General features: G+C 36.4%; 2 protein-coding genes across 3 annotated transcripts; one reads left to right on the top strand and one right to left on the bottom strand.

Annotated features, from left to right (window-relative positions):
• Nucleotides 1-49: 49 nt before the first annotated feature.
• LOC306874023 (UTP--glucose-1-phosphate uridylyltransferase-like) lies at nucleotides 50-9,986 on the top strand. The gene is made up of 10 exons (XM_079423686.1): nucleotides 50-348; nucleotides 973-1,100; nucleotides 1,966-2,073; nucleotides 4,585-4,770; nucleotides 5,727-5,860; nucleotides 6,239-6,536; nucleotides 8,125-8,322; nucleotides 8,406-8,648; nucleotides 9,568-9,672; nucleotides 9,757-9,986. The coding sequence occupies exons 1-10, from the start codon at nucleotides 333-335 to the stop codon at nucleotides 9,862-9,864; spliced, it is 1,524 nt and encodes a 507-aa protein (XP_079279812.1). The 5' UTR covers nucleotides 50-332; the 3' UTR covers nucleotides 9,865-9,986.
• On the bottom strand, nucleotides 9,979-25,933 carry LOC306874022 (spastin-like). Of its 2 annotated transcripts, XM_079423684.1 has the most exons (17): nucleotides 25,438-25,933; nucleotides 23,218-23,301; nucleotides 22,835-22,918; nucleotides 22,245-22,313; nucleotides 21,981-22,144; nucleotides 21,711-21,844; nucleotides 18,986-19,079; nucleotides 18,631-18,705; nucleotides 18,470-18,541; nucleotides 13,894-13,969; nucleotides 13,723-13,814; nucleotides 13,575-13,654; nucleotides 13,455-13,497; nucleotides 12,537-12,616; nucleotides 12,386-12,456; nucleotides 12,240-12,280; nucleotides 10,280-11,288 (listed from the first exon to the last, which is right to left on the bottom strand). In XM_079423684.1, exons 1-17 carry the CDS (start codon nucleotides 25,763-25,765, stop codon nucleotides 11,163-11,165), a joined length of 1,713 nt encoding a protein of 570 aa, XP_079279810.1. In that variant the 5' UTR covers nucleotides 25,766-25,933; the 3' UTR covers nucleotides 10,280-11,162. The 2 variants fall into 2 exon arrangements, with proteins under 2 accessions (XP_079279811.1, XP_079279810.1); XM_079423685.1 differs by lacking the exon at nucleotides 22,245-22,313 and having other exon boundaries at nucleotides 9,979-11,288; nucleotides 25,438-25,916.
• Between the last annotated feature and the right edge of the window lie 347 nt (nucleotides 25,934-26,280).

The raw sequence follows: 26,280 nt of genomic DNA, 5'->3' as shown, positions 1-26,280 counted from the left end.
TCGGGTGTCCTGTAGTGTGCATAACACGAGTCTGTCTGAAATCCCATCTAGCCTCAAAGAGTCGAGGCTGCACACAGGGTTTGGATGCTGGAGCCGGTTGTACTGTTTTGAACACTAAAGTTTTAGTAGCTTTTCTTTTTAGTAGGCTACTCAAAGGATGTTTTTGACTGCTTCCTCTACATTGATGCAGTTGTAGATGTACTAGTGCAAAGGAAGAAACAGTTCAACAGTAGCCTATTAGCTTGGTGATTTGGACCTTTCTGGACTGCTGAATTCAATTCAGGATTCATATACTGGTTTTTAACTCTGAGAGCTGTCAAAAGTTTTTAATCATGTCTTTTGTTGCTGGTAAGTAGTTTCTTCATAGCCTTACAAAAAAAAGGGACTGTAGTATACTGTTAACATTTGGAATATTTATTTATTTGTTTTGTTTTTGAAAGAAGTCTCTTGTGTTCACCAAGGCAGCATTTGCTGAAACAAAAATACAGTAACCATTCATATTGTGATATTATTTTAAAAGTAATTAAAGTTTAATAAATCTAATTATTATTTGTTTTAATAACTATTCTCTATTTAAATATATTTTCAAATGTCATTTATTCCTGTGATGCAAAGCTGAATTATGTCACATGATCCTTTAGAAATCATTCTAATATGCTGATTTGCTGCTTAACTATCAACTAATATTAGTGCTCAATTATTGTAGTTCAGTAATAATAGTTTACAATATTACTGTTTTTATTCTATTTTTAATCAAATAAATATAGCATTGGTGAACATAAGGGATTTGATTCAAAAACGTTGACTTTCTAACTATTCAAGCTGAATTATTTAAATTATATGCCAATTACCAAAAACTATGGTGGGACAGAATACTCTCAAGAATTAAAATAATGACCATTTGCAATGTCGGCACAACATTTAAGGTTGTTGTCAGTAATGTTTGCTTTCCCTGTGTTTGCATGTGTGTAGATCTGTATAGAAACAGCCCTAATGCAGGGATGGCGGAGTTTCAGGAGAAGCTGAGACTGCAGCATGAGAACTCCATGCACACAGAGCTGGAGAAGCTCCTGACCACTGCCAAGCCATCAGAGGCGGAGGTAAGACCCTTGTGCTGCAAACTATGTGCTCCGCTGAGGTGACAAACACGTTCCAATGGTGCTTCTGTCCTTGACTCCATGTATATGTCTAACCCCCTGCTCACGTATGTACCATTTGACAATTTTAAAGCCATTGCATCAAACACATTAAATCTATTTTTTTTCCAAAATGCATGTAACTAGCATACATAAAAATGTTTATATGCATTTTAAATCGGATTTTTAACAAATTATCAGAAGACTTTATTTGTTATTGACCCATTAATATTTGTTTATAAAATTGAAAAACAAATCTGAAAATGAGCTTTTGCACAGATTGGAAAACTGTGTCATTCAGCCGAGTTTGAGATGTTTATTCACAATGAAACTGCTCTTAATGTGAGCAGTTACGGCACACACAGCATGCAGCAGCCCATCAAACGGTGACCTAACGAAGGAGGTGTGTGTTAATTACAGCCTATCATCCTGTCATGCATTGCCAGAGAGTTTAGTCTAAAGGTTAAAGGAGACTTTTCAGAGTATTAATAATGCTTATATGCTGCAGTGTTCGGTTAATCACACTAACATGTGTAGATTCAGCTCTAAAGAATTTAATTAATTTAATAAACCTTTAACTAAAACTAAAATATTCCAGGTTTAATACAAGTTAGTTACAAGCTTCCCAAAACCCTCACAAATGTTGACCTTTCATGTGTGACTCATTTTGATTTGTTGATTTGAAATAGAAAGACTCCTCTTCACTATCGGCCCTGAAATAATAATAAACATTATATTGCACTTCAGGATATACTGTAGAGCTAAAGGTAAAACTGGATGGAAATTGTGAAAACTTGATATGTAATATGGATATTTGTGCCTCTTGCAGATCTCCAGGAAGGACTTTGAGGGCTTCAAGAAGCTCTTTCACCGTTTCCTTCAGGAGAAGGGGCCGTCTGTTGACTGGGCCAAGATCCAGAGACCACCCGAAGGCTCGGTGAGACCAAAGAGTGCTTGATGCCTTGTGTGGCTTCTAAGGATGATTAATAACGAATTCCAAATTAAAATATAGCTATAAAAATAGACATTTTTCAGCAATATTGCATATATTATTACAGCATTATGTTTGTAGCAATATTGAATCAAATTCATGAAAATATTCATTAAGACAGACATTTTGTTTTTCTAAACAAGATTATCAATCTCAATTTCACCTCCTTTAATATATGTATTTAATAACTGATCTGTAAATCAATTGGAAATATTTTTTATTTTTTTGGATGGGATTAATCGTGATTAATCATTTGACAACACTAATATATGACCCTGGACCACAAAACCAGTCATAATGGTCAATTTTGTGAAACTGAGATTCTGATACAGCTGAATAAATAATCTTTCCTTTGCTGTATGGTTTGTTAGAACAGGACAATATTTGGCCGATACACAACTATTTGAAAATCTGGAATCTGAGGGTGCAAAAAAATCTAAGGTATATTTAAGATGTACATTACATATAAAGCAATTCAACTGCTCAGTCCTTGACAGATGTACTTTTTAAACCATTATTGCCTTATAAAATACAACATATTTTATCAGTATAAGTTGTTTGAAGGGCTGGAGTAACTTTCCTATCACCACATATACAAAGCCGCTGAATAGCGAGGAAGGGCGAGCGGCAGCAGAACGTGCATGTGTATGGGTGGTTTATCAAGTCCATGACATTTCCCTGTTGATTCCTCCCCAAATAACCCACAGCCCCTCTGCAAATACCTCCACACTGAAGGTTAGACTATGAATAGCACAGCACTTCCAGCATCCCACAACCTTGGCTGACATTTCTTTTCAACCAGCCGTTGAGAAACTCATGTTACAGCACATAGTAAAGCAGGATGAATGATCTGAAATCAGCTCCAGTAGATCTAGACTCATCAAACCCATTAAGAAATAAACATCACGGCTGCTTCTAGATCAACTTCGAAGCATAAAGCATAATTCTCAATGGTTCTATTTCAGTCCCCATCAGTGGAAGCTCTCATTGGCTGGATGCTTGATCGGTCAGCTGAGTATTTGTGTGTGTGTCATTTTCTCAGTCGACGTCTCAGATGTTTGGTTTTGTCACTCTGCCGGACATGCAGTCAGGAGATTGGCCTGTGGTTTTAAATTTATTGTTAGTCACCTTGACTATACTTCTTTTAAAAGGGTTATATGAAGAGAAATCGTTTGTTTTGAACATATTTTGATCATTTCTATGTATTGTATATCAATGTATTGTATGAACTCTTCCAGAAGTTTCTCTCCAAAGCAAAAAGACCATCTATTGACATTTCAAGGAATATTACTGGTTAAGCTTCACAACAATGTGCGGCATAAATGTTGACCATCCCAAAAATAATATCAACATATCCCTCCATATTAACAATAATAAATAAAAGGTTATGCTGAGGCGCTTGAAGTGGAAGTGAATGGGGCCAAATTTGTGGAGCATTTGAAAGCAAAAATGTGAAGCTTGTAATCACTCCTTCTGTTAAAACGTATGTATTATTTGAGCTGTAAAGTGTTTAAATCATCATCGTTAGTCTATTTATTTTATGGCATTATGTTGTCACAGCAATGAAGCTGAATGAATGTTGGATATACTGTATTTTTCCATCATCTTGTGGCTATACTATTGAAACGTTAACGTTTACAAATCGGCCCCATTCACTTCCATTAAAAAAAGAGAGAAATAAATTTTACAAACGCTGTTGATTAAGCTTAGCTTGCACTAAATGCAAAATATTCCTTTTATATAGAAGTTTAAATTATTTAGAATTGTTTTCATGGAAAATGGTTAACAAATTTAATTGGACCACAAGGAAAATAAAGTAAAACGCAACATGTAGTTTAGTTGTAGGTTTCTGAGTCATTGACCTTTTTGCCTTCACAGCAGTGAGAGAATTCAACAGTTGCAGCTGTGATGAAACTATGATGACCGCTTTACACAATTTTAGTTCATGAGGTCAGTGCGTGTGCAAGCAAGGTATGCATCAGTCACAGGCAGGAAGCTGTTATCAAAAGCAGCACACCCAAATCCAAGAGATCCGATCAAATCAGCTCATATTTCATACAGAATAATACTGTTCGCAATGCTCTGTTTCAGTAGCTTTCACAGTTTTCTGCTCTTCGTGTCATGATCTCAAGGTTAATGCCTTTGCTAGATTTTGAGTTTGAAGGTCCATAATCTCTGCTCTGTTTGACTGGAGTAAATAAACCCTGCACTAAAACATTTCTCACCTAATTATACCTTTGCTCTGATTCAACTGGGTGTCCTGTAATCTTCTCTAATAAAACCAGAATGTAGGCCTGCAGTACATTTCTAATCAAGTGAAAAGTGTTCACTTCAGATAATTCATGTTCTTGACTCCACACAAGGTTTCTGTATCCTGAGAGAGTGATTGATAATGCATCTGTGTTTTCTATATGGTGTACTGCTATAGAAATCATACGTGTGTATTTCACTCAACAGATTCAGCCCTATGAGAAGATCAAGTTGAAGGGTCTTCCTGCCGATGTGGCATCCAGCCTTAATAAACTGGTTGTGGTCAAGCTCAATGGAGGTTTGGGGACCAGCATGGGCTGCAAAGGACCCAAAAGTCTCATCAGTGTCCGCAACGAAAACACTTTCCTGGACCTGACCGTACAGCAGATCGAGGTAATACAACACATATGTTTCCAGATTTTTTAATCTTAAGTGGCTTATACTCACCAAGTTATTATAGTTTCAAATAACTGTTTTCTATTTGAATTCAAATTCAGTGTCACATGGTCCTTCAGAAAACATTCTAATATGCTCATCTGCTGCTCAAAAAAATGGTGATAAATGTTTTTGTGGAAACTAATAAATTTTTTCAGGATTCTTTGGTGAATAGAAAGTTTAAAATTGATTTGAAATAGAAATCTTTTGTAACATTATACAAAATATAAAATATGTCTTTACTGTCACTTTTGATGCATTTAATACATCCATGCTGAATGAAAGTAATTCCTCTAAAAATCATATTGACCCCAAACCATTGATGTATGTGGAGTTAATTAGTAATTAAAATTGAGCATAATAGTTAATAATTGTGTGTGGTGATGTGCCAAGTACATGGGTTTAGACGTTTCTTTTTGGCTTATATATGATCCGTGTAAGATGAGGTAAGACCGTGTTTGCAGTTTCAGACCTTGGTAAAGGTTTCCCTCTGTGTCAATGACTGTTTACCTCAAAGTTGTGTAATACCAGGTTTTTTCAACATGACAAAATTGAAGGCATTTAGAGGAATATCTTGAGAAATACTATTTTATGTAATACCTATGATACACCTTTTACATTAAAATGGGGATCAAATGCAGGGGTCTGTAGTGACGGGAGTATTTACTGCATAACCTGCACACAAACACCTACCAGCATGAGTTTTGAGAAGAATGTATTTTAACATCCAGACTCATTTAATTAAGCATCTTTTATGCAATCATATGTTGTAGTGTAATGGTCATATTGTAAGTTACTGAAGATATATCAAACAAAATACATGCACATCAGTTTACAGACATTTATTAAAGAAAAAACATGACTTGAATTTTGTGTATCAAAGGAAAGACCTTGTGTGAATCTCTCTCTTTCAGGATTTGAATAAGTCGTATAATGCAGACGTACCGCTGGTGCTGATGAATTCCTTCAACACAGATGAAGACACCAAGAAGATCCTGCAGAAGTACACACATCACCGCGTCAAGATACACACCTTCAACCAGAGCAGGTACACACACACACACACACACACGCACGCTTCTCATCATCCTTATCCAGGACAGAGAGCAGTATGAACGTACCGTATTTTATGGAATAAACGTCAGCGTTTTTAATCTTCTGAAACATGCTGTGACTTATATAAAGCCATTAATAAACTCTGTGGTATATTGTAAAAATTTCCCCAAAATATTAAATAGATTTAATCATCCCAAAAAAATGTTAGCCAGCTTTTGGAAACATCGATTCTTACAATAAAACATCCGTAAATTAGGTATTAATATTTCAAGATTGATTCACCTGTTTCTTGCACATTTATGCTAACTGTTAGTCCACAGCTTTGACTGCTTTTCCTTTGTCACCTTGTCTGTTTTCCTGTCCTGTGCAGGTATCCCAGGATCAATAAGGAGTCTTTGTTACCAGTGGCCACTAACTTGGGTCTAACGGGTGAGAATGAAGAGGCCTGGTACCCACCCGGGCACGGAGACATCTACGCCAGCTTCTACAACTCCGGCCTGCTGAACAAGCTAATTGCAGAAGGGAAAGAGTACATCTTTGTGTCCAACATTGACAACCTGGGTGCCACGGTGGACCTGCACATCTTGAACCACCTGATGAGCCAGCCCAGCGACAAACGCTGCGAATTCGTCATGGAGGTCACCGATAAGACACGAGCTGACGTGAAGGTGAGTGGGGTTACCATGCTGATGTATGGCTCATGCCATTCTGTGGGGTACAACAGTAGAGCAGCATGAACATTCTTCAAAACTGATCATTTTATGACTTCAGATTGGTTTCAAATGACAAGTTTTGGTTGAAATGGTCCTCTAAAGGCTCTGATGTTGAACAAAATCAGGCCAAAACTTTGTTTGTTTGTATGGGAGTTCGAAACCGCTTGCCAAAGTGTACTTTTTGAAAAAGTTTTCTCGGGTAGGTAAACTACTCTCAAAGTCCGCGAGTAAAAACATGAACACACTGGAGAGCTGATTTATAGAAGAAATTGAAGTTCTTATTGAAAGCAACAATGACACTGTTTTTTTATGTTTAATACTGCAAAGCTGCTTGAAATAAAGTAAAACTGGATGAAATATTTACTAAAAAGGGCCAAACAAAACAAAAAAACATTCTAAATTAAATGTTGTTATATCCAACTATATTACATTAATAATGCATTAAATGTAATTTGTTTTAATTTAATTTAATTATTAAATTTAAATACATTTAAATATTTTCCAAACCAAAATCAATTTTATTACATTATTGTTTTTCTTTGTTGTTGTTTTTTTTACATTTCAATGCATAAATAAAAGAAGAAACAATTTAAAAACAAAAGTATAAATTAGAAATGTAGATATGCTTCGATGGCATGTTTTTTCCCTCCTATTTTTTGTGATATGGCATGGCAGGTCAAAACAAAGGTCGTCATGGGCCAATTTTGGGCATCTGTTTACTCACTATTGTTGTGGGTCATTCTATGGGAACTCAACCAGTGGTCCCCGGCTCGAATTTTTGATTTTTCCAGTATTTTTTTTTGTTTGTTTTTTTAAGGAAAAAAAAAAACATGTATAGAGATGAAAGCCAAAATATATAATGCCACAGATGTATATTTACTGAGTAATCCACTATTTGTAGAGGAGGGTCAGAATGACAATTTTTACCTGTGTTTCGGAGCCGAATTACAGAGGAGTAAAAATGACTTACGAAAGATGGCGGCATCATAATATTATTTTTAGATTGGTGGGTCTGTTAGTAAAATCTGTTGACTTTAGCAATCTTGCATTATATGCCAATGGTGGCCATTCAGAAATAGCAGGAAAAAGCCCTTTTCAAGTCTCCTACGTTTGCATGCCTGTAACTCAAGAAGTATTAAAGATTTCTTAATGCCCTTTTAGATTTGGGGTCTTAACAAACTTTCCCTGTGCTATCTTCAATTTTAAGGCCCCACATGGTTCAGTTACAGAGATATTGGAATTTCAATATGGCTTCAGGAGTAAATTGTACACATTTTCAGTGGCCAAAAACCAAACGTGGGTCACTTTGCATACAGATAATACTTCTTTTCTTTTAAAGAGAAATGTCTGAAGAACATAAAATGTTGAAACTAGAATTATAGCTCGTTTCCCTCTATCAAAACGACTGCATTGAACTTTCCTGTCTCAGTGTTTTCAAACCTCTTTATACCCCTAAGTGAAGAATGAACAGAATGCCGCTGTGAGTGTATCTTCAAGCTCATTGGCTAATGGCAGTCCAGTCATTCAGTGTTGTTTGTTTCAGGGTGGCACACTGACACAGCACGATGGTAAACTCAGGCTGCTGGAGATCGCGCAGGTGCCCAAAGCTCACGTAGATGAGTTTAAATCAGTCACCAAGTTCAAGATCTTCAACACCAACAACTTGTGGATCAGCCTGCCGGCCATTAAAAGGCTTCACGAAAAGAACGCCATGGACATGGAGATCATTGTCAACCCTAAGGTGACCTTCATGCCTTCTCCATTACAGAGAACAACGCTCATGTGGATGTTTGGTTGTGAAACGGGCTTCTGTTGTGTTTCCAGACCCTCGACGGCGGTCTGAACGTCATCCAGCTGGAGACGGCAGTGGGCGCTGCTATGAAGAGCTTTGACAACGCACTCGGCATCAACGTGCCCCGCAGCCGCTTCCTGCCTGTCAAAACCACCTCGGACCTCCTGCTAGTCATGTCTAACCTGTACAGCATGAACGCAGGCTCTCTGACCATGAGCCCCAAGAGAGAGTTTCCCACAACACCTCACGTCAAACTGGGCAGCTCCTTCACTAAAGTACGGTTCACTAAGGACCTTTACACTGTGCTGCTTATTCTTGACAAGAGCCGGCCACTTAGACAGGAAGAGAGAGCTTGACTTTCATGTAAAGTACCCAATACCTCAATAATAAACCATGATAGACTATCTATATTATATGTAAAATATATGAATTATATTTTCAAAGCAATTAGCGTAAAAGTTACAATGTTAATAAATCGTTATTCAATTAAAGAAACCTTAAATTAACTGTTAATTAACTGAAAATAATTAAATACGGATAATAAAAATATGTAAAATCTTTATATTATAATTATTATTTATTATCATATATTATATGATAAAATATCAAAGGGATGCGCAGAAAGTGTTTTTTGAGTCAAAGTTATTTTACAGATGTAATTCAGTTAAAGTCCACTGTCTTTAAGGCCAGAAACACTGAATTAACGGTTTAGTAATTAAATGTTAAATTATTGATTGATTGATGAAATATTGCATATATTTAAAAAAGTTTATTGGATTTAAAACATCAAAAATAAGTTAACTCATTAAATGTTAGTCATTTCCTAGATGTAATTCAAATTATTTTATTAATAATAAAATATTTGTTTAAAATAAATAGAAAACATATTTTATCATTAAAGAAATTAGCTGAAAATGTTAATAAAATGAGTTATTTCACAGACATAATTCAGTTAAAGGCACCTTGTCTGTAAGGCCTGAAACATTAGCTGGTCAGTAATTGAGTACTCCTAAATTATTTATTTTATTATTAATACAATATCTTATTTAAAATGGCTATATTATTATCAAAGAAATTACTGTTAAAATTACTTCAAAAATATAGAAAATTAAAAGCTTGTCTTTAAGGCCTGAAATATTGAATTACCTGTTCAATAATTAATTTTGAAATTATAATTAGTTTTTTACTTTCTAGGTTCGAGACTTCCTGAAAAGGTTTGAGAGCATCCCAGACATGCTGGAGCTGGATCACCTGACTGTATCAGGAGACGTCACCTTTGGAAAACAAGTCACACTCAAGGTACGAACGTCTGATATTTGTGAGCGTTTACACACACTGTGTGTGTATAGTGTGTGTATATCGTAATCTGTTTCTGTACAACAGGGAACAGTAATCATTATCGCTAATCACGGAGACAGAATCGACATCCCGGCCGGAGCGATGCTGGAGAACAAGATCGTTTCAGGAAACCTGCGCATCCTAGACCACTGAGGCCTTCACAACCGAATCCATCATTTCACCTGGACATTTACATGTGTGTGAGGAAACGTGTCAGATTTGAGTGTGACAATCAAAAGCCGTCCAATTAGCATTAAATGCCTGTATGAAAACAATCAGAATTTACTGTAAATGCTTTTGACAGTGAATTTTACAAAGGGCTGTATAATGGGTTTTTCACAAAGACTGGTTTTGCTGCTATGTAGCTCACTCAATACAAAACTGAAGACAAGTGTCAGAGGATGGAAACAGCAGGCGCCCCTTTAAATAAGGATCTGTTCACTTTAAGACAGAAATTAAAGTGTTTTTTGATCTTCAAAATTCCTTTTTTGGAGTGACAAGTGATTAGAAAAGCACTAGAATAATAATTATATTGATTAAATGTAGAATTACATCGTAACAAGGACGTGGTAAAAAAAGTGTAATCAAATTATTTTAATTTGAGTTTTCTTTAAACATGCACTTTACTAATGAATCAAATTTTAGCACCGTGGCTCACTGCAAAAATTTGCCATTAATAATTTAACTTTCAAACTATTTAGATTATAAAAGTAGATTTTATTTTTCTATTTTATAAATATGCATAAATTCAAATATTTTTTACCTTTTTTTCTATTTAAAACACCGTTAGTACATGTATATAAACATCTCCCAAATACTCCTGAAAATTCAACATTAGTAAAGACAGAGCAGACTTGAAAAACATTTGTACGTGGAGCAATATCATAACTTTAGTTCTAGCAGAAGACATTCACATACAGTCTCAAGTGATGCCCCTTAGTGCCTGCAAATGGAAAACACATAAGGAGTGCTGGTCAGTCCAAATACACATGCAGTCTGAACGGTTTCTAATCATGAGATCATCAAACAATACATTCTTTAATCGTTCATTTATCAACGGAATCCCTAGATGCTATTTGCTTGACTTCAGCACATCACACCGCCATTTGAGGATTCGATTTATCTGAATACATGAATCAAAAACAAATCAAGCAACAAAATAAGAGAGGAACAAATGCATCTAGAACACCACAGACGCCAAGTGTTTTATCATTCACACACCAAACAAGGGGAGGAATTAGAGGAAAATGTTTCTTGGTTTTGTAGAAATTTGTAGAAATCATGCTTTGCCATCGACATGGTCTCGAGTTCTGGTGAAATTCAGTCAAAGCAAATCTCAGCCTGAGCTCCAAATGACTCGTAGAAAAGACAAAATTATACAAATTCCCTCAATTTTTTTTTATTCCACGTCTTTAGTAAAAAACCTTTGACTTCCTCCTTGTGTGTCGGTGTCAGACGGCTGTTGTGTCTCCGTACTGTCTGTTCCAGCGGACGTACTGATCCAGCGTTTGAGGACTGACGCTCCGCTTTATCCTCTTTAGCGAATCCACAAAATCTGAGAAACAGATGTCCCTCATCTGAACAGAAGAAAGACAAGAACATGAGGGAGAAACACTGCATGCTACATGCTGTTTAAAAATAGTATGCGAAATAGAACACTGTATAAATAAGTGTTCAATCAGCGAGTGGCGCCCGGTTACTATCTTGGACGTTTTTTCACATTTTTGTATAAAAACATTTGCTGTTATATGTAAAAATAGGAATTACCACTTAGCTAGATAATTTTTATGTTTTTCAGGGAGAAAAAAAAACATCAAATGCAGTTCAATTGACAGGACATTTTTTTTGTTTTTTGTTAATTATCCCTTTAAGAAAAGATTTAATATCAGTGATGCTAGTTAACTAAATATTAAACTAAAACTATAAAATGTTAAGTGAAAAAGTAAAATACAATAAAATAATATATATAAAACCTAACTGCCAAGGCAGCATTTCTCATTTATAAATAATCAAGTTTAACTTGTACTAAAATAACAAAAACTACAATAAACATGGCAAAACATATAGACATATGTGACCCTGGACCACAAAACTAGTCAAAAGAGTAAATCTGAAAGCTGAATAAATAAGCTTTCCATTGATGTATGGTTTGTTATGATAGGACAATATTTGGCCGAGATACAACTATTTGAAAATCAAGAATCTGAAGGTGCAAAAAAATCTAAATAGTGAGAAAATTGCCTTTAAAGTCGTCCAAATGAAGTTATTAGCAATGCATATTACTAATCCAAAATTAAGTTTTGATATATTTACGGTAGGAAATTTACCAAATATCTTCATGGAACCTAATATCCTGGAGATTTTCGGCATAAAAGAAAAATCATTTTGACCCATACAATGTATTGTTGGCTATTGCTACAAAATATACCCGTGCTACTTATGACTGGTTTTGTGGTCCAGGGTCATTTTTTATTATATATAATAGGTATCTAAATGATGTTAATATAACACTGCTTAATATTCTCTACCTTATTGGCTGGCATGTCCCTCACTTGTTCAGGCCTCAGTTCTGTGTTGAGAAAGAACAGGACACAATTATCTAGCAAAGAGTCCACCTCTAAACCAAATGTCTTGGTACACTTTAATAAAATATCTGCATATAGTATGAATGTACCTCGTATAGGACCAAGAGCAGCGTCTTTAGCCAATGAGGTCAGATCACTGCCGGAGTAACCCTCCGTCATCCTGAAAAAACACCGTACAATATAAAATTACCCAGCACTGATAGTTATTAGTCAACTGCATATTCTACAGAAATATGATACCTGGCTAACTGACTCAGCTCTTTCTGAGATAAAGTATTTCTGTGTTTGCTGAAGAGGTTTTTGAGCAGCTTCAGGCGAGTCTGAAACACACACACACACACACACACACACACACACACACACACAGAGTTAATTAGTGTGTTCAATGCTAATTAACTGGAAAACCAAAAGAGTAGTGAATAAGCTGCAGTTGAATTGAAGGAGGTAGGGATAAAATGAAATTCAAATGACTGCGGTATAAAACATTTAATCTTTCAGGTGAACTAGTCATAAATTTACAGAAACATACCAATGTACTAATTATTCATACCAATATTAATATATAATACTAATAATCAATGAGTAAAAACTGAAATATAATTATTTCCACTACCTTTCAAAAGTCCCTGGTCAGTAAGCTTTTATTTTTTAAGAAATTAATACTTTTATTCACCAAATATGCATTAAATTGATATGTAAAGACATTTATAATGTTTCCAAGGATTTCTATTTTACATAAATGCTGTTCTTTTGAACTTTCAATTCAAGAAATTGCTGAAAATTCAGCTTTTCCAAAGGAGTAAATTACATTTTAATATATATATATATATATATATATATATATATATATATATAAAAAAAGTCATTTTTAATTGTAATAATATTTTACAATATTACAGCTTTTACTGTAATTCTTCAGCAAACATATGAGTTTAAGACTTTTCAAAAACATATCGATATTAAACTTTTGAATGGTAGTGCACGTGTTTATATATTTGAGTTTAGTAAAGTACCTCCCATATTATGAACCATGACAAAATATGATGTCCATGATAAATATTCTTCATTTAGAGAAATATTTCAACTGAATTAAAATTCACAGTCAGGATTTAAAAGGGAACCGATAACTTCTGCCCAACCCTGGTGTGAACACAGTACCTCCTCTGTAGGTAAAGCCACATAAATGCGTTTAGCGAATCGCCTGTGAGGAAAAAACACATTAGAGGATGTAATTATGAAGTGTTTGAAAGTAAGTGCCCAACTACAGGTCAACGGTACCTAAGAACTGCCTCATCAAGCTCCTGAGGCCTGTTAGTGGCTCCCATCACTAACACTCGGTCATCTCCTCCTGACTGCACCTACAACACAGAGCGTCAGTCACCTGGGTTAAAGAATTTGAATTTTCAGATAAAATACACACACTTACTCCATCAAACTCGATGAGGAACTCTGTTTTGAGTCTTCTGCTGGCGTCATGCTCGCCCTCTCTCCTCTCACACAGCAGACTGTCAATCTCATCTGCACCAAAATAACCTTTAATGACACATTTACAGAAACAAGTCCTGAAACATGAATAAGTCTGACTGAAAGTTCTCACCGATGAAGATGATTGATGGCTGCAGTTCCCTAGCAACTGCAAACAAAGCCCGAACCAGTTTCTCGCCCTCTCCCACCTAAAAACACACACCACAACATGAAAAAGTGTTTCTTGAGACAGAATAAAAGCGGGTGCAATGCAAGGGTTTTAGTGCCTTACTGCCTTTATAAAATAGCAATCAAAATCAACTAAAGAGCAATGATGCACAAGTGATATTACTCCTCTTTTGAAGAAACCAAATCTTGATGTGTCTGACTTAGGCAATTTTAGACCAATCTCAAATCTCCCTTTTATCTCAAAAATCTTGGAAAAGGTTGTATTCACTCAACTACACTCTTTTCTGGATTCTAACTCATTATATGATAATTTTCAATCTGGATTTAGAAAACTACACAGTACTGAATCTGCTTTACTGAAAGTTACTAATGACATTATGTTGGCTACAGATAACGGGAGTGCTGTTGCTCTGGTCCTTTTAGATCTCAGCTCAGCATTTGACATGGTTGATCATTCTACTCTCATCTCCCGTCTGGAAAATCTTTTAGGCTTTCAGGGTACCGTTCTGAATTGGATCTGATCTTTTTTAACTAATAGGACGTTCTCTGTTTGTATGGGAAAATACACTTCCTCAATTGCTCATCTTTCTTGTGGTGTCCCGCAGGGATCTATTCTTGCACCAACTTTATTCTCTCTATACTTACTGCCATTGGGTTCCATCTTTTCCAAATATGGAGTTTCATTTCACCTATACGCTGATGATACCCAATTATACATCCCTTTTAAACATAATGATTCAAGGTCCATAGAGGTTTTGCTAGCCTGTTTTCATGAAGTGAAAACTTGGCTTTCACAAAATTTCTTAGCCTTAAATGAGAATAAAACCGAGGTTATACTGTTTGGTCCAAGTGATTCCTATGACCTTGGTGATTTAGACCTTGGCTACTTAAACTCTTATGTTACTCCTTGTGCAAAAAATCTAGGTGTCTTGTTAGATTCAGGTCTTAAGTTTGACAAACAAATTAATTCTGTGGTTAAATCCTGTTTTTATCATTTAAGACGTCTCGCAAAAGTCAAACCTGTTCTTTCTTTAAAGAACTTTGAAATAGTCATCCATGCTTTCGTCACCTCACGCCTCGATTACTGCAACTCGCTCTATTATGGAGTAAATCAATCATCTATCAGTCGTCTTCAAATGGTACAAAATGCTGCAGCTAGGTTGTTGACTGGCAGTAGAAAATTTGATCATATTTCACCCATTTTAACCTCTTTGCATTGGCTTCCAGTAAAACTGAGAATTGAATTTAAAATTCTTGTTTTTGTTTTTAAATCACTACATGGCTTAGCTCCAACGTATCTGTCTGACATTTTAAAGTATCACAATCCTTCTAGGTCACTCAGATCGGGCAGCCTTGGATTGCTCTCTGTTTGTAGATCTAGGTTGAAACATCGAGGAGATCGAGCATTTGCGACAGTAGGTCCTAAACTCTGGAATAGCCTACCGGCTTCAATCCGAATGGTGCCATCGCTTTCTTTATTTAAGTTAAAACTTAAGACTCATCTTTTTAGTGTGGGTTTTTAATTTATCTTAGTGTCTTTGTTTTGCTATTTGTGAGATTGTAAATTGTACCTTTATTGATGACTATGTTCTGTACAGCACTTTGGTCAACCCTGGGTTGTTTTTAAATGTGCTTTATAAATAAAAAATGAATGAATGAATGAATGATATAACAAGTCTCAGTTAACTTAACGCAGTACACGAAGCAAGGTTTTTTTATAATAAATAAAAAGAAAAATAATAGAGCAAGCTAGTGTTAGAGGCCTTTTTTGCTTTTGTTAACTGTATAATAAATAAAAAGAAAACAAATAGATAAAATACAGAAAGATTAGAAAAGTGAAGATTTTTTTTAACAATAGAATTAAAAAAGAGAGTGCTAGAGTTAGAGGGTAAAATAAAGATGGAAGAGATGTGTTTTTAGCCGATTCTTGAAGATGGCTAAGAACTCAGCTGCTCGGATTGAGTTGGGCAGGTCATTCCACCAGGAGGGATACGAATAAGAAACATCTAAGAATATACAGTGGAGAAAAAAATTATTTGATCCTCTGCTGATTTTGTACGTTTGTCCACTGACAAAGAAATGATCAGTCAATAATTTTAATGGTAGGTTTATTTGAACAGTGAGCGACAGAATAACAAAAAATAAATAAAAAATCCAGAAAAAACACATTTCAAAAAAGTTATTTGATGTGCATTTTAATGAGTCAAATAAGTATTTGACACCTTCGCAAAACATGACTTAGTACTTGGTGGCAAAAGCCTTGTTGGCAATCACAGAGGTCAGATGTTTCTTGTAGTTGGCCACCAGGTTTTCACGCATCTCAGGAGGGATTTTGTCCCACTCCTCTTTGCAGGCTATGCCACTCTAGGACCTTAATGTGCTTCTTCTTGAGCCACTCCTTTGTTGCCTTGGCCATGTGTTTTGGGTCATTGTAATGCTGGAATACCCATCCACGACCCATTTTCAATGCCCTGGCCCTGACGGTACATGGCCCCATCCATCGTCCCTTTGATGCGGTGCAGTTGTCCTGTCCCCTTAGCAGAAAAACTCCCCAAAGCATTATGTTTCCACCTCCATGTTTGATGGTGGGGATGGTGTTTTTGGGGTCACAGGCAGCATTCCTCCTCCAAACACGGCGAGTTGAGTTGATGCCAAAGAGCTGGATTTTGGTCTCATCTGACCACAACACTTCTCACCCAGTTCTCCTCTGAATCATTGGCAAACTTCAGACGGGTCTATACATGTGCTTTCTTGAGCAGGTGGACCTTGCGGGCGCTGCAGGATTTCAGTCCGTCACGGCGTAGTGTGTTACCAATTGTTTTCTTTGTGACTATTGTCCCAGCTGCCTTGAGATCATTGACAAGATCCTCCCCGTGTAGTTCTGGGCTGATTCCTCACCGTTCTCATGATCATTGAAACTCCACGAGGTGAGATCTTGCATGGAGCCCCAGATCGAGGGAGATTGACAGTTATTTTGTGTTTCTTCTATTTGCGAGTAATCGCACCAACTGTTGTCACCTTCTCACCAAGCTGCTTGGCGATGGTCTTGTAGCCCATTCCAGCCTTGTGTAGGTCTACAATCTTGTCCCTGACATCCTTGGACAGCTCTTTGGTCTTGGCCATGCTGGAGAGTTTGGAATCTGATTGCTTCTGTGGACAGGTGTCTTTTATACAGGTAACAAACTGAGATTAGGAGCTGTCCCTTTAAGAGAGTGCTCCTAATCTCAGCTCCTTACCTGTAGAAAAGACACCTGGGAGCCAGAAATCTTACTGATTGATAGGGGATCAAATACTTATTTGACTCATTAAAATACAAATCAATATATAACTTTTTTGAAATGCGTTTTTCTGGATTTTTGTTTTTATTCTGTCTCTCACTGTTCAAATAAACCTACCATTAAAATTATTGACTGATCATTTCTTTGTCAGTGGGCAAACATACAAAATCAGCAGGGGTTCAAATCACCCCCCCCCCCCACTATATTTAGATACCAATAAAATAGTTGCATATATTATTAACAATCAGTCAAACACCGAAATGCAGGGAATGCCAGATGAAAAGCAATGTAGAGCCAAAAGAGCACAAATAGAAAACGCTCACGAATAGCACAAAAATAGCATTCTAAGATGAGATGGTAAGATGGTATAACAATCTGTTTATCAGTTAAGGTAGCGAATATAAAAATTGTTTTGGTAATTTCTGCACAGCTTGTTCCAATGATCATTTGAGCCAAATTTGCAAAAAACTGCTTTTCAAAATGCTGGACAAGCAAAGTTATGAAAAATGACAAATGGCATATTGTTAGAATCCGTTTAAACAGAGGAATGTAAATGACAAGAAAAATTTTAGGCAATATTTTCAGAGTTTTTGTGGCTATGTGTCAGAGTTTATAGCATCAAAAGTTACAATCAAAAGAAAAGGTTAACACAGATCTGGTCGATTTTGGAAATATGTTTCGTAACGGTAGAGAATATCAGAAATCTGTTTGGTCATTTCTGTGTAGATTAGTTTAAAGATCATCTTAGCCAATCTTAAGTAGCAGTGAAAGAAGTGTTTTTCGTATGCTTCCTTCAAAAGAAAAGTTACGAAAAATTAAAAATCGTCTGAATCGTCATAAACCGAGGAATGTAGTGACAAGAAATTTTGTTTGTTTAATATTTTCAAAATGTATTAGCGTTTTGGTGCAAAGACTTCCAAGTCTTCAAACGTCTCAGATAGCTTACCTGAGAAATGTGGGCATGCATGCTCTTACTGATCGCTACCAAATTTTGTGCCAAATGTTCATAGTGTCAAAAATGTTCATAGTGTCAAAAATGAATAGCTACCAAAATAAAAGTGAATAAAAGTATCCTTTTGGTTGCACTATAGAGTTGGTCCTACAGATCCTAAAGTTGGTCAGACTACTATTCAGGACCACCACAGTAATTGCGTAAAATTTTGGTATTTTCATATAAATAGTTTTACTGTCTGTCAGTAATAGTTCATAAGTGTAACTGTAGACAGTCTCATGAATACTCACATATTTGGAGGTGAGACTGGCAGCACTGATGTTGAAAAAAGTAGCATTAGATTCCATTGCAATCGCTTTCGCCTGTGAGGAAATGGAAAATATCAATACACATCTGTTTGTATGGTGTATAAATATACATAGATCTAAAAAGAGCCTTTTTTGTGTTTTACCAGCATAGTCTTCCCATTTCCAGGTGGGCCGAAGAGCAGGAGCCCTCTAGCAGGAGCCCTGAGACCAGTAAACAGCTGAGGAGATCAACATAAACGTTGATAAATGTTTATAAACACATAAGTAAAGTGTAAATGTAAAAATACAATTTGTTCTGTATCATCAGCAGTACAGAGTACCAATGTTGTAGAATGTAAACAGATAGGAATAAAAAAAAAAAAATCATGTCTAGGGACGAATTAACCACCATAAGATTGGTGATAAATGTTTATAAGTTTTCTTATGTTAAGGAGGGTTTGTTTCAACCGGCCCAAGATCTTTAGGCAACGCCTAACGTTTACAGACGTGGAGACAAACCTCTGGACGTAGAGCAGGCAGGATAACGATTTCCTGCAGTGCCTGTTTTGCCAAATCCTGCCCTGCTATGTCATCAAACTGCACCACTGCCCCGCTAAAACAAACACAACCACGGAAATCATCAGCTTCGAGGCAAAAAAATCCCACTTTTTCTATATTTTCTCAAAAATATCTCATATTTATCTCATGTTCCTTCCGAAATCTGCATGAGAAACATGTATTATTATCATCACTGTTGAAAACCATTTTTGCGGCTTAATATTTTTGTGGAAACTGTGATACACCAATCTGCCGAATAGTAATGTGGATGTGTAGTGTGTAAATGCTGTTCTTTTGTTAATGTATCATAGTTTCCACAAAAATATTTAGCAGCACAACTGTTTTTAACATTGATAAAAAAAAAAAATTTAAAAAAACTTTTTCTTGAGCAGCAAATCCGTATATTAGAATGATTTCTGAAGGATCATGTGACACTGAAGACTGCAGTAATGATGCTGAAAATTCAGCTTTGATCACAGGAGTAAATTACATTTTACAAAATTGTAAAATGTGACCCTGGACCACAAAACCAGCCATAAGGGTCAATTTTCAAATTAAGATGTATTGAATAAATAAGCTTTCCATTGATGTATGGTTTGTTAGGATAGGACAATATTCGGCCGAGATACAACTATTTGAAAATCTAGAATCTGACTTTTTTTTTTTTTTTTTTCCAAAACATTTTTGAAAAATCACCTTTAAAGTTGTCTAAATTAATTACTTAGCAATGCATATTACTAATGAAAAATTAAGTTTTGATATATTTACGGTAGGAAATTTACAAAATATATTCACGGAACATGATCTTTATTTAATATCCTAATGATTTTTGGCATAAAAGAAAAATCTATCATTTTGACCCAAACAATGTGTTGTTGGCTATTGCTACAAATATACCCCGGCGACTTAAGACTGGTTTTGTGGTTCAGGGTCACAAACAGAAAAAATATATTTTAAATAGTAATAATAATTTCACAATATTACTGCTTTTGCTGTATTTTGTTTTTATCAAATAAATGCAATCTTGGAGAGCATAAGTGTCTTCTTTAAAAAAACATTTAAAAGAAATCATAGAGATTCCAAACCTTTGAAATGTAGTGTACACAGTGTATATAGACAGTGGAGAAAAAATGTGTTTGGTCCCCTGCTGTGCTGATTTTGTATGTTTGTCCACTGACAAAGAAATGATCAGTCTATAATTTTAATGGTAGGTTTATTTGAACAGTGAGAGACAGAATAACAACAAAAAAAAATCCAGAAAAACGCATTTCAAAAAAGTTATAAATTGATTTGCATTTTAATGAGTCAAATAAGTATTTGATCCCCTGTCATTCAGTAAGATTTCTGCTCCCAGGTGTCTTTTCTACAGGTAAGGAGCTGAGATTAGGAGCACTCTCTTAAAGGGACAGCTCCTAATCTCAGTTTGTTACCTGTATAAAAGACACCTGTCCACAGAAGCAATCAGATTCCAAACTCTCCACCATGGCCAAGACCAAAGAGCTGTCCAAGGATGTCAGGGACAAGATTGTAGACCTACACAAGGCTGGAATGGGCTACAAGACCACCGCAAGGTCCCCCTGCTCAAGAAAGCACATGTATAGACCCGTCTGAAGTTTGCCAGTGATTCAGAGGAGAACTGGGTGAAAGTGTTGTGGTCAGATGAGACCAAAATCCAGCTCTTTGGCATCAACTCAACTCGCCGTGTTTGGAGGAGGAGGAATGCTGAACACCATCCCCACCGTCAAACATGGAGGTGGAAACATTATGCTTTGGGGGTGTTTTTCTGCTAAGGGGACAGGACAACTGCACCGCATCAAAGGGATGATGGACGGGGCCATGTACCGTCAGGGCCAGGGCATTGAAAATGGGTCGTGGATGGGTATTCCAGCATGACAATGACCCAAAACACTCGACCAAGGCAACAAATGAGTGGCTCAAGAAGAAGCACATTAAGGTCCTGGAGTGGTCTAGCCAGTCTACAGACCTTACTCCCATAGAAAATCTGTGGAGGGAGCTGAAGGTTCGAGTTGCCAAACGTCAGCCACGAAACCTTAATGACTTGGAGAGGATCTGCAGAGGAGTGGGACAAAATCCCTCCTGAGATGTGTGCAAACCTGGTGGCCAACTACAAGAAACGTCTGACCTCTGTGATTGCCAACAAGGCTTTTGCCACCAAGTACTAAGTCATGTTTTGCGAAGGGGTCAAATACTTATTTGACTCATTAAAATGCAAATCAATTTATAACTTTTTTTGAAATGCGTTTTTTCTGGATTTTTTTTTATTCTGTCTCTCACTGTTCAAATAAACCTACCATTAAAATTATAGACTGGTCATTTCTTTGTCAGTGGCCAAACGTACAAAATCAGCAGATCATCAAATAATTTTTCCCCCCACTGTAATATCTCATAGTTATATATTATATATCATTTTTATGCACTGTTTATATATACAGCTTTTACATGCAATAACTATAAAAATAAAGTTTATTTTTCATTAAATAAACACACATAGCATTTAATTATCATTTACATGCATTATGTTAATAAAAACAAGCATATTAATATTTAAATGCATACTTTTTCTAAACAATTAACATACAAAACATTGCTGACGATTCTGTGAACAACAGTGATGCATTAAAATATGTATATTTGATGTATTTATTTTTAACAGTACTAATGTTACCTGTCTACGATGTCATTAAGGATGAGGTTGGCCAGTTTGCTGTCCACATTTTTAAAGTTCTTCAGATCTCTTTTCCTCTGAGGTGACGCAGTGTTGCTGGCGTTATGTCTGTTACCGGCTCTTGCCGGGGGCCCCTACAAAACCAAACACAACAACAAAGTTTAGCCACAAAACCTAGTGAGCTGCCTACATAGACATCATTTTAAGGTGGCACATGGCTAGAAGTTATACTATGCAGACGGTCTGATGTCTGACCCCTGTGAGACGAACCTTCAGGTTGTTCTGAGGGCCGGTCCTGCCACTGTGACCAGTTGAAAGTGTGCGGCGTGGGGCAGCCGCAGGGGCAGATTTGGGTGGGTTTTTGGGTCGCACATGGGATTGATTTGTGATTGTGAGAGTGTCCTTCTTTTTGGAAACTGCTCCACTGCCTATAACTACAAACATATGCTCGTACATACACAGAAACATCACTGTAGAGTCTCTCTGATCAGAATCTGACACACAGATCTCCCAGAATCCAAAGCAAACACCCACCTGGACGCAGGTTCCCATTGGAGAAAGACAGGCCAGTGTGATCTGCTGGGGATTTTGAAAGCACTTTGCCTTTGTGATTGCAGACAAGGAAACAGACAGAGGAAAGAGAGACATTTAAGGGGAAACTCCAGAAAAAACAAAGCAGAAAAAGCTGTAAGAGGGTGCAAAACATGTCCAGGTTTCATGCAAGAACCAAAACAGAAACACACGGAAAGTGATACATGTTGAGAGAGAAATAAGAACAGTGTGTGTGTGTGTGTGTGTGTGTAACAATGGTCGAGTCAATAAAAGGGAAGTGTGTCTTTTTTAAATGCTTAATCATCTTCCATTTCGATGTGCAGAGTCAACGAAGTAAGCCCTAATTTCAACATATTTGTTTCCAAAATGAAACAACACTTCACCTTTACATGATCAAGCATAAAACTGACTTGAATCATTTAACAATCACACAGAAGCACAGGCAGGCTTTCACAGAAGAGTGTGGCGAACGTCCCTATCATGAGAGCGTGCAAACACAACAAATGAGCTCATCTATCAGAAGAGTTCATGAATCAGCAGCACATCCTCGTGACCTCACTGCATCCGCTCACCCAGAAGCTCCAGCCTTTCTTTGGCCATGTTGAGGTTGGTGGTCATTTTGTCCTGAAGCTTTCTGGCTCTGTCTGCCTTCTCCCCTAAAAGAGCCAAATGAAGACTTTCTCTCAAAGAAAATAAACTGCAGGGTGGGATTGGGAATTGACTGATCATGTACTTTAAGTTTGGAACGTGCATTAAGAAAGAAACAGTGCCAGCACAAGGCATCAAGATCACTAGAGATTTTTTTACAATCACTGTTGAAATTGTTTTAAATATATTGAAGCATAATACAGGCTGCGTTGTGTCTTGAAATTAAAAATAAAAGCATGTGTAATTAAAACACATCACATAGTTTGTTTACACACTAACGGAAATCAATATGTCTGAATCATCTCACCAGCTCCAGTGACCTGGATACGGATGCCTTTCTCCAGCTCAGCGATGCCTTTCCTGTACCACTGCACCGCCTTCTCCTTATCACCTACAACACCACACGCAGAATAGATTAGACTGCTTACTGACTGCTTAAAATAATAATACTGCAAGCCTAGACCAACACTCCTGGGTTTCAAAGTAAAATGTTCAAATAAAATTCACGTCACAAAACTTTGTCAATATTATGTTGTCGATGCTTGATGTTAAAGCTCCAAAAGAAGCTTTAAATTGGAAATATGCTCTTAAAATAACTCAGTACGTGCTAAAATGTCATGCATGCCCAACCATATGGCCCTGGGCATGATGGGATTGAGAAACAGCCAATGAATCTATTGAACAGAGTTTGTTCTTTGTTTTCACTGATGCCGCTGGCATCTCTCCATGACACTACAGAGCGAAAAACAACATGACCACATGACGAGTGGAACAAATCTAGGTCACAAAATCACATTTAAAAATAAAATAATATTTGTTATACATACATAAAATAATATTTAAAAAAAAATATATATAAACTACAGTTTAGATTTTTTTTTAATGTAAAATGTTATTGTTAAATGTTAATGTTATTTTGAAATATTATTACAATTTAAAATAACTCTTTTCTATTTGAAAATATTTTAAAATGTAATATATTTCTGTGATCAAAGCTGAATTTTCGGCATCATTACTCCAGTCTTCAGTGTCACATGATCCTTCAGAAATCATTCTAATATGATGATTCGATGCTCAAGAAACATGTATCTTTAATAGCAATGTTGAAATCATATTTTTGTGGAAACATAATATTTTTTTAAGATTATCTGAAGAATAGATTTATTTATTTTTGAAATAGACTGTTTCTGTAGCAATACAAGAGTTACAAAAACTTGATCAATTTTAATGCATCCTTGCTGAATAAAAGAATTAATATCTTTCAGAAAAAAAATTAAAGATTAAAAACTTTGAATGGTAGTGTATTATATATTTTTTGAAACATTTCCATTTTTCTTATTGATATTAGATAAGGCATTCACTAAGGTGGTTTATGATTGGTAGTCTTTTGTTATACATCTTGCTGTAACTCCTTGGTTAAAAGTTATAGAAGATGTTAACTCAGGGTTAAGTGAACTACATAAAGCCTTAATCAGAAATAAACAGCAGATGCAATGAAACAACAATATGAGGAGGATATGCAAAACTGAGCCACTGCTTCAGTAACAGAGCGTCAGCCTCATTTTCCATCCGACTGCCGATGAGGACAATCCCTGTCAACCCGAATCAGGCATCTCAACTCTACTGACCTCAGGGATCAAGCAGCACAGCGTTCTACTGACCGCAAAGACAGCTCTGGGACTCGCTTTATCCAACATCTGACCCTAGATCAATCGTCATCTCAGAAACATATTCTTGGACAGGAGTATAACCACCACTAACAACAGAAACCATGACTATATTGTCTCTCCTGACAGTCTCTAACTGGCCAAAGCAGGTTATTTAATTTTGTGTGTATGGTCCAAACTAGCTTAGGAGGCTACTCAGCTGGATGGGACTAGGTCAACCTGGTTAGGTGTTGCTGTAATTATAAATTAGCATACATTACAAATTAAGCAGCCCACTCTCTAGTTATTGATATTTGCACTGGATATTCATATCTTCTGAGCACTAGTTCACATATGACTAGAGAAATATCAACAAACGGGGCCGCTCCTGGACAGCTGAAGTGAAAGTAAAGCCATACACAAAATCTAACGAGTGTAAGTGTAATATTAATGGTGCAGCGAAATATTTCCTGTTGACATATAAACATTAAAACACAAAAAGAACCTTATGAAAAGTGAGGCAGTGCCATGGTAAAGCGATGATAATATCATGATTACAGCATTCATATACTATGGGATTCACATTTGCTACTTAACTGATTTTCAGTTTGATCATTTTTGATCTACAGATAAATAATTTAATACAGATAAATAATTTAATCCCTGCATATTATAATAATAATCAATATATATAATCATAATCAACAATCGATATATATTATATTAAATATTATATTACATGCACAGAATACATTTATAAACAACTCATTTGGTGGGTGGGTGTGTGTGTGTGTGTGTGTACACACCAAATTAGTTGTTTATAAATGTATTTTTTTCTCAGATATTTACACATATTTCAGATGCATAACAGTAATGAAGACCTTTCTCATCCTCATCGATCTGCAGAGCTACGGAAATGAACTCGAACGCTTGTTTGTGGTAGTTTCGGATCAGCTCTCCGGTTTCCCCGCAGTCCTCGGACCCGCGATCTTTGGCCCTGGCCGCCATGGCTCGGCGGATCGGCCGGATCAGACACAGGAGGAGCAGGAGGAGGGCTCTCAGCAGGGACACCGGGAGCCGGCGAAGGGTTCGGATGAACGAGCGCAGCCGGTCCAGCGGTCTCCGGCCGGTTCCGTCAGACACCTGTCCGCAGGTGCGTCCTCCTGCACGCGCTGGTCCTATCGGTCTCGCTCTGTCCCCAGAATTCATTCACTCTAGTCGGCCTCTCCATACCATAACTGGCCGGGGATTGACGAGGAAGAGTTATATTTATATGTCGGTTCTCCGGTTTGTTTTTGCCAGCATCGATCGCGGAAGTCACTGCTGTGTTTGTTTGGTGAAAATATGGTCTCACGCTAATGACGTACACCTTAACGCGTCGCGGGCATTGAGCGAAAAAAGTTTTATTTTAATTTAGTACATACAATCAAATATACTAAATTATACATACATGCATTTATACATGAAAGCAGGCTATCAGAGCTTGCACTTTTATTATTAAATATAATGTTGATAAAGTGAAGCATCATTTTTATTTTATTATGTTTTATTTTATTTTATAATAATCGAGACCTTTTAGTGTTTTTACATTTTCTTGTAAATTTGTTATTTACATAATTTAACTAGTTACATTTTGTAAAATAGTCTTTAGTGTTTATTGTGAATGAACATTTTTCTTTCATTGTGTTAATATATATATATATAACCAATAACTTACAATTATT

The sequence above is a fragment of the Barbus barbus genome (assembly GCF_936440315.1).
Source record: "Barbus barbus genome assembly, chromosome: 8".
Taxonomy (NCBI): Eukaryota; Metazoa; Chordata; class Actinopteri; order Cypriniformes; family Cyprinidae; genus Barbus; species Barbus barbus.
Note: the sequence above shows the minus strand (reverse complement) of the source record. Positions and strands in the feature narration are given on the sequence as shown.